The sequence below is a fragment of the Pollachius pollachius genome (assembly GCF_949987615.1).
Source record: "Pollachius pollachius genome assembly, chromosome: 1".
Taxonomy (NCBI): Eukaryota; Metazoa; Chordata; class Actinopteri; order Gadiformes; family Gadidae; genus Pollachius; species Pollachius pollachius.
This window is the reverse complement of record NC_136934.1, coordinates 30,300,448-30,315,495: the sequence shown is the minus strand read 5'-3', so window position 1 is coordinate 30,315,495 and position 15,048 is coordinate 30,300,448. Positions and strand designations below refer to the sequence as shown.

The window sequence follows — 15,048 nt, the reverse complement described above, 5'->3', positions numbered from 1 at the left end:
CTTAATATCATAAGTCTTAATGCAATAGTGTTTGGGCATGGAAATATCACCAGACATTAGTCAGACATTATAGAGGACACAGACCCTCCTCAATTCCTCCACACCACTTTAATGGTATCTGCTCAGCCCAATGCTGAGGAGAGAGACACAGAGAGAGCAAGAGAGACAGGCAAGAAGAGCACACGACAGAGAACTAGACAGAGAGAGAGAGCAAGAGAGAAAGAGAGCGAGAGAGAGAGAGAGTAATGGAGTGTGCTGAGGAAGGTGTAGAGTGTTTTTATTCCAGTATTTCTATAATGCTGAGTCAGGCATCATATAATTCCTGTTATAGCCACGCACACACACACACACACACACACACACACACACACACACACACACACACACACACACATACATACACACACACACACACACACACACACACACACACACACACACACACACACACACACACACACACACACACACACACACACACACACACACACACCCTACCCATCCTTCCTTCCTTCCATCCATTCCCAATGAAATATTAACAGCCTTAGAATCTATATTGTACTCAAGTAGTAAATGTATATCAGGGCGTATGGAGGCCAATACAGCATATCGGACAAATAACCTAAACTGGCTGAAGGGTAGTTATCAGTGTGATACAATACAGAATATTTAGGCATTTACATTTATTAAAACTACTACCTATTTGCCAAGTGCATATTCCCTGGCGAATTGCAAGTAGGTCAAAATATAATGTAAACGTGTGTGTGTGTGTGTGTGTGTGTGTGTGTGTGTGTGTGTGTGTGTGTGTGAAAATGCCATTTTGATCTTATTAGACCTCAGTGCCGCCTACAACTTCCTCTAACTTAACAATGACAAAACGGAAGTCATTATTTTTGGCCCTTCCAAATTTAAAGGCCCTCGCACGGCCAACCTAGGTATTCTCTCCCCCTACGTCAAACCCCACAGCTGAATCCTGGGTGTCATCTTTACCTCAAATTTTTGCTTTGACAAGCAAATTTCTGCTGTAGTCAAGAGCAGTTTTTACCAGCTCCGAGTCATTGCTAAAATAAAACCCCGTTTATCATTTCACAATGTGGAAAAAGTAATCCACGCTTTCATCACATCACGGCTGGATTACTGCAACTCCCTTTACCTAGGACTCCCTCAATCACTCCTCTCTCGGAACTGGTCCAGAACTCCTCAGCATGGCTGCTGACTGGATCCAGAAAGCGGGATCATATAACCCCCATCCTAGCATCCCTCCATCGGTTGCCCTTCCAGCACAGAATAAAACCCTACTTATGGTTTTTAAAGCCCTAAATGGTCTGGCCCTGCCCTACGTTACTGACCTCATCCATCACCACTGAGCTCCCAGGTCCCTTAGATCAAGAAGCATGGGTCTCCTGCACGTTCCACGCACTAGATTAAAACACAGGGGTGACAGAGCTTTTGCTGTGGCTGCCCCCCGCCTTTGAAACGAACTGCTGCCTTAAATTAGAGACGCTCCTTCCGTCAACATTTTTAAATCTAGGCTCAAAACACCTCTTCTCCCTGGCCTTTCCTCGCCTTTTATGATATGCTGTTATTTTTATGTTTTTCATGTACTGTCCATGTATGTGGTATGTGTTCTTTTATATGCCTTTTATGCGCCATGTATGGCACTTTGGCCAGTGAAAACTGTTTTTAAATGTGCCTTATAAAAAAATTGTACTTACCTACTTACACACACACACACACACACACACACACACACACACACACACACACACACACACACACACACACACACATTGGCAGGTATGGAGACCACAGACCTTCAGTGTAAGGTTGAACGAGGTACTGATCTCCAAGGTTTAAGAGTCATTGGTAGATGGCAGAGATAGACTGACCTTGGGGATATGGGTTGCCTTTTGTGTCTTTTTAGACATTTTTCATTCTTTAAATGTGTTGGTGTCTCTGATAATATACTACTTTATTGGTTGGTTTTCTGAATGCTATTGTATTAGAATCAATTATATATTATCTGTATATTCTGTCAATACACAAACATTAATACCAACAGATCCTCTGAAGGAAGCCATTGTAGGTAACATCAGTTTTGGACACTTAGATCCCTGCATGACCTTTAAGTTATGTTCTATGGTACAATTCTCTGCGGTTTCATTAGTTGACCTTTCCTTTCTACAAAGTCGCATCACATCACAGCTCATGTTGTCCATAACTGCACAAATCATTATTTATGAGTGTCTCTGCCATTATTATATGGTTCTAGTGCTGATAAAACAGAACTACAACCTCCATCTATTGTCATGTAGGCTGGTGGTAGATCTGAAACAAAAAATAACACATAAATATTATCATTTGCAGCAGAAAAAATAATTGAATGTAACTTAATGTGATACACAATGGGTATAATAATGACATCTGAACCCTCCTACTTCTCTCTCTCTCTCTCTCTCTCTCTCTCTCTCTCTCTCTCTCTCTCTCTCTCTCTCTCTCTCTCTCTCTCCAGTGGTATGTTCTTTGATGGGAATCACACCTACATGATTGAGCCCGGAGGACAGAGCAGCACCAGTGTAAGTACTCTTGAACTCAGCTCAAAGGCCGTACCATAATACATTCTCTCTCTCTCCCTCCCCCACACACACACCACTGGAAACCCTCTTAGTAGTCCTATTTTGGACTCCTGGTCGTTCCATCCATCTGTGTTTGCCCCTCACTCTGTCGCACCCCAACGGTTCACATGTGAAGTCCCGGCGGTCGTGCACCACTGCTTCAGTGCTCACACAGGGGAGGTACCGAGGTGTTGTTCAAACCAACCCAGTCAACAAAAAAATCACCGCTTGTTTACACTCAGATGTTTTTCTTTCCACTCGTGGAGCAAAAAGACCTGATGCTGAGAGGCTACGGAATTAATTTAGAGGACATACGAGGGAGAGATGGATGGATGTCATGCACATGAGAGGGAGAGAGAGAGAGAGAGAGAGAGAGAGAGAGAGGGAGAGGGAGAGACAGGATGAGAGTGTCACCTGCATGTGTGCAGGCTCTTATCTACGCTCTCATTAAAACGTCAAGGAGGTACCATGAGGATGACGGATGGGAGAGGGGTCTGAGTGTGTGTCTGAGTGTGCATGTGTATGTGTACTTGTGCACGCACACGTTACATGCCGTCCTGTTAACAGCAGGATTGGAACACAGAGCCACCAGAGCAGCGGGATGGAAGGAGATGTGAAGAGCCGACACATGAGTTGACGGTGGGGACAGGGGGGGAGGAGAGGGGGGGGGCAGATACATGGAGGTGACGGTGTTAACGGGAGGTTGGGGGGAGGGGGAGGGATTGAGGAGATGTGAAGAGCAATTGGAGGAGGAGCAGATGAATGGTGACTCAGGAGGAGCAGGAGGAGGTAGAGCACATTGGCTGTAATGTCTCTTCTAAGTGAAGCCATTAGCCATTTGATAATAACAGCACCCTGGATAGTAGCATACTGTCTCATCAATTATTTTTCTATAATGCAGGGTATATATATATATATATATGTTCGCCGGGTTTAAAATAGTTTTATTCTGGGTTGGGTTTTGGATGTTCAATTTGGCATGAAGACAAGACAGTATTAAAGGGTGACTCTGAGAAAGGACTGGATATGTTGTTTGGCCCAAGCCCCTCATCCTCATCCTCCACTGTTTCTGCTGCTCCAGACAGACAGACAGACAGACAGACAGACAGACAGACAGACAGACAGACAGACAGACAGACAGACAGACAGAAAGTATACCACAGTAAAGCATGGGCTGAAGTAATTGATTAAATTGGAGCAGATGCTATGCAGAGCATAATTCTCTAATCATGGTTGTGTACCTTGGGGAAGCAGACTAGTATATGACTGTGTGGTCAGGCACCAGAGGCATGTGTGGCTTGGTTTGTTAGATGGGAGAATCCTGGCTCAGTGACAATGCAGGGACATCTTCTCTCCCTCAGGGCCCACTGGGGCCTGTCAGATTGAAAGTACTGACCTGCTAAGACCTGATAGTCCATCCTGATCCTCTTCCTCTCTACTCCTTTCAACTCACACACACACACACACACACACACACACACACACACACACACACACACACACACACACACAACAAAGCTCTGACTTCCTCCTTAATTGACAGGCTGGTTGTTTTGCAGTTTATCCAAGGAGATATCTCAAACAGACAGAATTCTTTCAAAAAAGCATCAAATACTCTCACTCACTCACTCACTCACTCACTCACACACTCACACATGTTTTTACACTCTCATACTGTTGCCAAAAAGAAAATATTTTTTGAAGTGTATTCCTCAAGTGCCATCTCTATCAATGTTTGCTGAGAGAAAAACAGATAACTCATTGTGGACACTGGTCTAATAACACAGCATACAGACACCTGCCCTTCAGTCTCTAGAAGGTGTGATGCTCCAGGCCCATGGTATATTGAGTGCATGTTTGAGACAAAGAGAGAGCAAGACGGGCGGGAGACGGAGTGGGGTACCTCACTCCTGTGGGCCATATGGACGACCCATCTGCACTGCTTCCGCCGGGACGGACAGAAAGTTGTTGTCAACATTAGCATGTCTCTCAAAAAAAGCTGTCATCATTCTTTAAATGCAGTTAAAGGAAATTTGATTATAAAAGTGAACACTTAACAAAACACACACTTTTTGTCGACGTGCAAATCAGCGTGATTCAATCAGACACACTATAAGTGCCCCGTCTATCTTAAGAGAAGAGAGTACTTGTAGTTCTTTGACTTGTAGTTCTTGAGTTAGCTTTGCTTGGGTTGCCTGCTGCAGGGATGTCATCCTGGTGGTTTTGTGGTGGCCCACCGGGCGCCTGCCCGTCGGTGCCAACCGGGCGCCCGTCAACTGTGTGTGAGCATACCAAGGCTGGGCCTGTGTGTGTCTAGGTGTAGCAGTTACAGCAAGAGGGATGCTGCATGATGCTGACTTGCATTATGCAGATTACACCATATGTTTCCCTCTGTCTCTAGTCCTGCCCCCCAACGCAACCTGCCTGCCCCCAACAGGTTCCCTAACCCGGCTGACTCCCCCCTCCCAGCCTAACATTAGCTCTCCATCTAACAAAGACTAGCATTTGATTGACAACATACAACATCTCCCCTTCTTTGTGGGCTTTCCTGCTGTGTGTGTGTGTGTGTGTGTGTGTGTGTGTGTGTGTGTGTGTGTGTGTGTGTGTGTGTGTGTGTGTGTGTGTGTGTGTGTGTGTGTGTGTGTTGGTAGGTGTGTGTGCGTTTGTGTGCGCACATGCAGCACAAACCCAGAGCTGGCGTCTGATCAGTTGTGGTCCATCAAGGCCGAGATGAGTGGACTGGCAGGCGTTGTGGGGGTGGGGGTGGAGGTGGGGGGAGTGATGGAGGGGGAGGGAGGTCATAGGGTTGAGACGGCAGGCGTTGTGGGGGATGGGGGTGGCTGTGGGGGGAGTGATGGAGGGGGAGGGAGGGCAGAGGGTTGAGACGGCCTACACGAGTAGAGGAACGGGGGCTTGGCTCTCCATCGCGGAGGGCTCTGGAAGCGAGATGTGGTTTGGTGACAAGGGGGCACGTGGTTGGGGAGGGGCTTTCTTTTCCTGGGTTTGACAGCGGGGGTTAGGAAGGGAAGAGGGGGGATGGGGGGAAAAGGGGAGGCTTAAGTGGCTGGGTAGAGACGGGGGGTTCCCTGTGGTCCTCAGCCACCATAACAAAGCCTGACTCATTCATGCAGACAGATGAAGTAAGAGGGAGGGAGACGCAGAGGCCAGAGAGAGATGGAGGAGAAGAGAAACGCAAAATGAAAGCGGCACTACACCTCCCAATTTTAATTTCATGAGTTGGCCGTGCATCTGACGAACCATCTCCCATGGCAACAGAGTCCCCGCCCCTTTCCTTTGTACTGAGACATGCTTAGAGCCATCTGGGTTAGGATCTTCAAACCAGTGAGTGTGTATGTGTTGGGTTGTTCATGTTGTGCGTGCATACAAATTGAGAAAGACATGGATGAACATCACTGGAAGTCCATTTAATAAGTAGTGTTTGTTCTCATATTTGAAAAGGGTCCTATGTTAATATTGTAGGGAATATATCACTTATTTAATTATTTCCCTCCAAGTACCCCACTCCACCTTAAACAGCAGTTTATTCTATTTGAAATCCATCCAAAACTATAAAAAAAGAAGATTGCCTGTTAATGTTCTATAAAGTGATATATATATTACTTTACTACTGGAGACTGAGACTTTGGATCTAACAGCACACAACGCAATAGGTCTTCAGTTATTTTAACTTGTTCAGCCAAACCCTGAATATTAGAAAAACCACACTGGAGAGAGGGAGAGACTGGTTGTTTGGATCAAAGACAGCTTTGGGAAACAGAAAGGTTTTGCAACTCTTCATTGTTTTTGGTTGTGATGCGAAAGTGCGTACCCTAAGAATTCAGATAAAAGTTGTAGTATAGTCCATACAATCAGAATGAATACAACTAATCAGAGATGGGACAAAGTCACTGTTTGGCAAGTCCCAAGCAAGTCAAGTCCGAGTCGAGTCCCAAGTCAAGACAGGGAAAGGCAAGTCGAGTCCAAGTCAAAGTCACACCAAAGCGAAGTCGAGTCCAAGTCCAAGTCCCAAACTTTTTCAAGTCTTGAACAAGTCACCATGTATTCTTACTTAATAATGTCATTATTAGGCTATTGATCATAATTTCAACATGTCACTCTAATGTAGTCATTTCTTATCAATACAGTTTATAATAATAATAATAATAATATAATAATATGTTCATTGTTTCTGTCTTCAAATGTGTTATGATATGCGCATGCGCCGAAATCTTATGTTGTTAAAAGTAGCCCAATAGGGTGGGAAAACCGCCCAATCTGGCAACACTGCCTGAACCTCCTCAAAACGTAGGCCAATAGGTCGGTAAAAAACGCCAAATCTGGCAACACTGCTGAACGTCCTCACCTCCTGCGTCAGCGTAAATCAATGAGACCAACTGAAACGAAGCCAATGTGAAACTTAAAGTGATTCGGAAGAAAGCATCTATGATATCGAAATTCAGTTTAGATATTATTGAAGATACGAGTGTGTTGATTTTTTATATTTTTTGAACGAAGGTAAATGGTTGAACAATGATTTAGTTACGATGTCTTAAGTGTCAGAGGCTGGCCAGACGGCTTCAATGGGACCAGTCATCAAAATCATGACTCGAGTCTGACTCGAGTCCAAGTCATGTGACTCGAGTCCACATCTCTGCAGCTAATTATTTGAAACCGCCTACTGCTGTCTCAAATAATTGGCAGACCCTTTCTCAATGCTACCGCTATGAAAGACACGCAAAGCCTGCAAACTACACTTGAGAAAGAAGAGTTGGCTTCACTGTCCAAACTGTTTGTCAGTGCAATATGAAAATAAACCTATCAACAGATCTCTACACATGGCTTTGTATCAGATCACCGTCAGGTGATGATTGAATGTCTAGTGCCAGGTGTTTGTGTCAACCTGTTAGAAGCAGTGGGGCCCGTTCCCCATAATCAAATGGTTTGAAGAGAGTTTTGTCTCTTTCAGAATCAATGTAAAGTTGAAGCTGACCAGCTGAACTCATTCACCCTCAACAGTTCAGTATCGTGTGGCGCAGTCAAAAAAGTTATTAATCTTCAGACAATTAAATTGACTTTAATTGATCAAGACATTAGTTATCGGTATGAAAGAACAGCAGATTTGTTAAAAAAAGATACACCAATTGCTGGTATGGCTTTCTATTAGTGTTTTTGACCGCCGTAATGGCATTAATAGTAAACAATATTGACATGTAACTGATACAACACTTACACAGGGATCCAAACATAAGGCACCACTTTAGGGTTGGTTTGTGCATTCTTTGCTATGTTATACTAGACAGAAAACTATAACTCCACATAGTCAACAACATATAGTGATCCATCCCATCCACAGCCGCATCTTTAGTAAATTGTGAGTAAAACTAAAATGTTATTTTAGACATGATCAAGACAATGGTATGATCTTTAGCAGGTCATCCTTCAAAAGTCACTCAGGAAAGTGGTTCTTCACTTGGCCATTTTAAGGAGGAAAAAGTTACAGTAGTGCTACAGGACACAATAGAAAGTACAAAATGACAGTTAGTGTATAAACATCATAAAAAGTTTTACAAAAGTAAAAGAAAAGGCCACTGTTAGAGCTAGTGAACCTACAACCCTAACCTGTACAAGACCCCAGCTGGGAATTCACCTTCAAATGGTACCCCAGCCTGAGACCGGGCTCCGTCCCGGGGACACAATGACCTTCATCACTTGGTGGAAGCTTTTACACAGCTCTTCAGCTCCCATCCATAATGCATCAACATTGAATTTCTATATACAATTGGAGTGGCAGCATGTCTTCTTCAATGTTTCTTTTTTAGTGAGACAGAACAGGAATGTCAATCTCTATGGCGGACATCCTGGAGCGTGAGGAGTATCGCTGGCCTGCGTGGCTGGAGGGGGCGTAACCCTGAGAGGGGGCGTAGCCCTGGGAGGGGGCGTAGCTCTGAGACGCCGCGTAGCTCTGTGCGGGGGCGTAGCTGTAGGCCTGGGCGCCGCCCACCTCTGACCCATAAGCGTCTTGGGCAGACATCTGGGACATGTAGACCTGGGGCGGGACAGGGCCAGGGACCGCCACCCCCTGCGTGTAACCCTGCGACCCTGGTACGTACGGCTGGCCATCCATGACGGCAGGCATGTAGGTGTGAGGGGGGAATGCCTGGGGGCCGTAGATGGGCGAGGGGGGGTAGCCGTTTGCGGTGAGGGCCTGAATCGAGAGGGAGTTGGGCACCGACGGCAGCGGCAGCCAGAAGGGCGAGGGCAGCTTCTTACACATACAGTACCACATGAACATCATCAGGGAGGCCAGCATCAGTCCTCCAGAGCAGCCGATGGCAACGTACACCGCAAAGCCGTCGGTGAAGATGTTCTCGTAGCGCCGGTTCATCTCCTTGGTGCGGAACAGGAACCACACCGAGGGCGCCATGGCGACAGCTCCGCCCAGGAAGAGGAACATCCCAGCCACCAGGTGGCAGCCGGGGCTGTTGACCAGGCAGCGGGCCGTCTTGATGTCCGGCTCCGGCTTGTCCGAGCAGCAGCAGGTCTTGCACAGCCCGCCCATGCTCAGCAGCAGGGCCATGGTGCCGAACAGCAGGCCCATGGGCAGGCCGAACTGCAGGAGCCTCAGGTCCAGCTGGTCCACCTTAGAGTACCACTGGAAAACACACAGGGCACACCGCTCAGTACTGTCTGGACCACTGTGCCCATATCAGGATTGCAGAGTCGCTCACCAGCTACTGCAGAAGACTCACCTGTTCAGAGTTCACCAAGACTCTGCATAGCCACCCTGTCCCACCCCTCCTACTTATTGTATGTTGTACGTCCTGGCACTTAATGTACGCACTTATTGTATGTTGTACTTAGTTATAGTACTTAGTTGTATAGCATGTTATCCAAGCTATCTTTGCTGTATACAGGGAATGGGTTAACCTAGCGATTGTAAGTGATTTGCACTTGGTTCTATGAACATCCTTACTGTAACGACAGTGGTATATTGTTTCACCTTCTTTTGACAAATGTACTTATGTAAGTCGCTTTGGATAAAATCGTCTGCTCAATGTCCTATATTTAAATGACAACTAGCAGCCAGTCAGTCCAAAGGGAGTGAACATGGAATTCGGATACATGTTATTGAGGAGCAGGTAGGGGTTCTGTATCTTGGTCAAGAATGCTTCAGGTCGTTGGGAGATATTGAGGATCGAACCAAGCATGCGGAAAGGACTTGTTAACCAATACACAGCTTTGAGATTTGAGGTTTTAAGGGAAGTGTTTCTCCATACCTCTGAGTCATAGAAGTAACAGCCCGAGTAGCCGTCCTGCTTCACACACTTGGCCCACAGTCCGTCGTACACACTGACATTCTTGGCATTGCGGTTGAAGGTGACAAGCCTGGTGACGCGCCACTGAGGGATTAGGGCCGCGATGGCCATCCCAACCACTGACACCAAGGCCAGGATGAAGGAGAAGGCATTAGTGGCATGGATGTCCCGGCACGACATGGTCAACTCAGACAGGCGACTAGGACACCGCAAATCACTGTTGTTCATGTGGAGGAGAGAGGCACAAGGAGAGAAATTATAGTTACAACAAGAGAACACCGGCGCGAAATACGACAGATTACGAATCCAAAGAAATATCCTTCTGAAATAGAAAATGTGTGAGAAACATTTTCAAACCAATATTCACATTCCAAAAAGGGGAGCAGATTAAACATTACAGCTAAATAAAAATGATTTTCTAAAGTAATTTTTCAAGTAAATTAGTAAACAGTCAATCAACCTTCCCATACGACACCTACCAGGTTTCTTGAAATGCTCTCATTAACTGAAGTTGGCCAACTCGGCCACACTGACCTGGCTATGGGCAGCACCCCTATCAGTATGGTCACTGAAGCATAGTTGACCTACTATCTACTCTCCCACGGAAACAATGCTCTCCCTTTATGGGGGATCCAGGAGAAAGAACCACTATGTATGGCCATGACACAACTCAATGGTCTAAACTAAAGTACATTACGCTGCACACACAAACAATACTATTGATTTACCAACCCGAAGGGGTGAAATCTTCGGCCATTACCACAGTGGAGACAGTGTCGCTCCTGTCAACCATGTACATCGATCCAGTAACTCTGGGTTTGAGTGTGTATACGTTTTAACTTTACACTACACCTCAGTACTTATTATCTTATTACCACTGTCTTAGTTTCTCTTATTATTACTTACTTTATTATTATTTATTATTGTGATCTATGCTTCTACCTATTTTTTTTTACATGTTTTAATTTGTACTTTATACTACTTTATTACTTTATTTACTCTATCTTGTATTGTTGCTGCTATGTGGCTGTTGAGGAGCGAAGCCTAATAATTTTACTTTTATGTACAATAAGATGTAATAAAAGTAACTGATTCTGATCATGTTCAGACCCTTCCTTTCCGCACAGCAACAGAGCAGACGTAATGTCGGGTCTCCTAATTTCCTGAGATTAGCAATCGATCATTACCAAAGCCTCTGCGATCCAAATGCTTTATTCACCCAACATACTGATCTTGTTGAAGTCTCAGGTCGGGCTGTTGTGTTACAACATGCTAATGCTAACGCTGAGTAGCCCAACCTGATGATGTGCGAACTCCAGTTAATACACTGACGCCCTGACCGAGTGATCACCACACAAGTCACACAAATACTTGGAATATACATTACCTTTGCCTTTCAACGATTCAAATTACTTTAGGAACAACCTGGATTCATTTTTGCTCGTTTTTTCATGAGCTAAGAAACGAACGAAGCCTCCATAGCCCGCAGCGACACACGGGATGTGGACTGTGGAGCACTAGCCTGCCATGTGCGCAGGCGCAGGGGCGTTTAACATATTTTTGTTAGTAAAATGTGATTAGGATAATTATTTTTTCTACATGTACGACTGTACATTATTAATGAATGGTTGCTTCTACATATTTATGTTTCTTTTAAGGGAGATGTACAAATCCACTTGATCTACAAATCTGCTGGACAGGAGGGACTGGTTGATCTCCTCAATGGTGAGATGGGAAACATTAAGTATACGTTACCTAATGCATTAGGACATAGCTTTAACCACAGCGAGTTTTGCCATTAGTCAGTGAACCCTCCCCAATAGGATGCTCAATAAGCAAGGTGTTTTGATTTATAAAAACAATACTATTAATTAACCAAACCAAATTAATAATACCTAGGCCTACTAATAAATATATTGTGGAAAATAACTATAAACATCCAAATAAAATAAAATAGAAAATAATAAAGGTCAGCAGATTATTACACATTAAAATATATCAAAGATTGAATTGTTTTCTAGGTGATCTTCCAGAGCCCCCCTTTCCCAGTCCTCCGTTTCCAGGGTCCAGGACTGGACAAAGAAGAAAGAAGAGACAGGTATAGCACCAAGTGTGTGTGTGTGTGTGTGTGTGTGTGTGTGTGTGTGTGTGTGTGAGTGTGAGTGAGTGCATTCCTGTATGAGTGTGTGTGTGGGTGTGTGTTGGATAAAGAGAGACAGGGAAGATAAGGATGAAGTATAATTATGGTGTGCATGCTATTTGCCTCAAAGTTAATTATTCTCTTTCCCGCCTTTATGCGCACTGTTAATTGAGTGCTCTAAAAACCACAGAGGCTAGCTTCACCTCTGCCACCTCCCACAGAAACACTTCCAGTGTTCCCCTTGCATAGGGAGGGACATCAAATATCGACAACTTGAGTGAAGGCTAACGACACTTTGGTTCTAAGCCTTAGAACCAAAGTGTCCTAACGATTCTAATGTCCCTTAGAATCTAAGGGACATAGCGTTAGGAGACTTTGGTTCTAAAGGACATAGCGTTAGGAGACTTTGGTTCTAAAGGACATAGCGTTAGGACACTTTGGTTCTAAGGGACATAGCGTTAGGAGACTTTGGTTCTAAGGGACATGGCCAGGATACAGGATAGCATTAGGACACTTCGGTTCTGTGAATCTACTTTCTAATCCCCTGTCTATAAGGTTGGTCTGTGTCATTTTAGGCACAAATGTGTCATTTGAAGATATTTTTACTGTCATCTGCAATATCCGCAAGGGAATCTGTCTTCCTTCATGTGTTATTCATGATGTGTCTTTAAGCTCATGGACTGGTCTGTGTGCTTCTAGGCCCCTCGTGAGCAGCGCAGTGTGGAAGAGGAGACCAAATACATTGAGTTGATGGTGATTAATGACCATCTCATGGTAAGTATTCTTGTTCATATTCTGCTATCATGTACAGAAAGATACAATGGTATTTCCGTGTTTTTCAGCTGTAAGTTATGTACATATGACATCATCAATACAGTAGTCTCCTCTTATATGGATGATTCCATGGTCAAGGGACTCAGTATGATGTGTGCCATGTGTTACGTGGTTAATGAAACATTCTTGAAATGTTAACAGAAGGTTAAAATACTTTAATGCCTCTATCAGGCTATCTGTAGGCTTTTGGTATTTGGTTCAACGACGATATTGGTAATTTGATTGTACAGTTGCAATCTATTATTTCAAAACAGCACAGACTTTATACATACTAGGATAACTTAATTAGTACCCATGGTAAAAAAACGTTTGTCATCCATTACCGGAAGCAATGTCTCTATGACACTAAAGTGTCTTTTTAGTGTGTGACTTGGTGACCACATTCTAAAAGGCCTGTTCTAAGGGATCATATATATGAGAAGGCTTTTTATTGTATATGTTGTATAATAACGTGTACTCTTTCTCCTTTCAGTATAAGAAGCATCGTCTTTCTGTTGGACAGACAAATAACTATGCAAAGTCAGTGGTCAACATGGCTGACATGGTAAGATTTCATCGATCCGGGTTCTTGGAAAGCCTACCACAAGCACTCAGCCCTCACTTAATGTACAGGATGTACACTGTATATGTGGAGGACTTATCATTACACCCCCATAGCTTACTGGCCCTAGCTCCACAGATACCACGGCAAAACAAACACAATGCTAATTATTGTCATACTGACATTATCTGTTGTGCGGTGCTCTGTCTGCGGGGCGGCTGAAACCTGATAAGGAGAAAGAGGATTGCCTGTGAAAGTTGAGGTTATACATATATTGTCCTTGAAAATCAGGCGATGATATTGAAACAAGCAGGGGGTCATGTGAATGAGCTCCATTGATTGTGATACAGAAATACAGACCTGCCTCGGCTCCCCATGTTACCCAGCCTGTTAAGATAAAGCCTACACATGAAAAAAATATATTCATACATTACCTCAGTTTCCTCTATTTATTACAGATCTTTTCTATTATCTATATTTTACATTAAAGATAATATATTGAAGGATCAGCATGGTTAAATGTGTGTGCAAGTATTCAAGTATTCTTGTCATGCCTTTAGCAAGAGCAGACAGAAGAGTGCTGGTTTAGCCTCTCTGGTGTGTCTGGAGACTCTTGGTTTCAGCCTACCCAGAGAGAAGTGTCTGCTGCCCTTTCCTCTCCTGTTTGTCTGGCCGGGAAGCCTGATTGATTTTGATCCTATTAAATCAAACCCAATCTTTGAGTGTGCCTCTGAGCTCATAGCGTCGGTTCTGACTCTGTCTGGCCTTCCTCAATGTTCTACTGGCCTTTTATAGGGATGACAAGTTGTTGTAATACAAGTGTTATCAAGATGTGCTTCCAGCTGCTGTTGGGAAGATTCAAGAGTTGTAAAGAGAGGGAGCAGAAAAGAGCTGAAGAGAGCAATATCTTGAAACTAAGCAACCCAAAAATACATCCCCTCACTCATGTTTGTCTACCATTGAAAAGCGTTGCATTTCACCCACCTGTGATTGACTATTTCACTAATAGGTGAAGAAGGGCTTTTTTTAAAAGATAGATCTTAAACCTTACCTAGAGGACCTTGAGGATATGTACGTATATAAGATTGAAATAATGTATATGATAATACATCTGTACTGTTGACGCTAGCTCTGTAAGACAGGGACTGTGTTGAACATTTTGTTTTTAACACACAGTCGTTTTGTTTGCTGATAAACTGTCTAAATTGGTCCTCTTCCAGCTCTTCAAGGAACAGCTCAACACACGCATAGTACTGGTTGCCATGGAAACATGGGCCGCTGACAACCGGTTCAACATCGACGACGACCCCATGGTGACCCTCAAGGAGTTCATGAAGTACCGCCGAGACTTCATCAAAGAGAAGTGTGACTCGGTGCACCTTTTCTCGTGAGTATTACTAATCACACTAATGAGCTTATGAAACTGTTGGGGAAGACACAGGATTCAAACGGTGCATCAAGGATCACATGAGGACTAAAAGCAAAGCTGTTGTTCTGTTTCAGTGGGAACCGTTTCCATAGCAGCTGGGGTGGAGCTTCATATATGGGCGGAGTTTGCTCCCTTACTAAAGGAGGCGGTGTTAATGAGGTGAGCCCAGCGTC

General features: G+C 44.3%; 2 protein-coding genes across 2 annotated transcripts in view; one reads left to right on the top strand and one right to left on the bottom strand.

Moving 5' to 3' along the window:
• adam22 (ADAM metallopeptidase domain 22) overlaps positions 1-15,048 on the top strand; it is a 52,752-nt gene that overhangs the window by 19,831 nt on the left and 17,873 nt on the right. The window contains exons 6-12 of the mRNA XM_079736566.1: positions 2,513-2,576; positions 11,590-11,656; positions 11,953-12,029; positions 12,771-12,845; positions 13,378-13,449; positions 14,667-14,833; positions 14,950-15,034. Coding sequence (XP_079592692.1) covers positions 2,513-2,576; positions 11,590-11,656; positions 11,953-12,029; positions 12,771-12,845; positions 13,378-13,449; positions 14,667-14,833; positions 14,950-15,034 — 607 coding nt within the window. The remainder of the gene's footprint in view (positions 1-2,512; positions 2,577-11,589; positions 11,657-11,952; positions 12,030-12,770; positions 12,846-13,377; positions 13,450-14,666; positions 14,834-14,949; positions 15,035-15,048) is intronic.
• cldn12 (claudin 12) lies at positions 7,684-11,433 on the bottom strand. The gene is made up of 3 exons (XM_079736577.1): positions 11,319-11,433; positions 9,893-10,148; positions 7,684-9,267 (listed from the first exon to the last, which is right to left on the bottom strand). Exons 2-3 carry the CDS (start codon positions 10,109-10,111, stop codon positions 8,431-8,433), a joined length of 1,056 nt encoding a protein of 351 aa, XP_079592703.1. The 5' UTR covers positions 10,112-10,148; positions 11,319-11,433; the 3' UTR covers positions 7,684-8,430.

Bases quoted from the DNA above. Each gene is read 5' to 3' on its own strand.
- cldn12 (XM_079736577.1), bottom strand. From the start codon at position 10,111: ATGTCGTGCCGGGACATCCATGCCACTAATGCCTTCTCCTTCATCCTG. The intron at 9,268-9,892 runs GTATGGAGAAAC...TGTGTTTTCCAG, and splicing joins GTTACTTCTATGACTCAGAG to TGGTACTCTAAGGTGGACCA.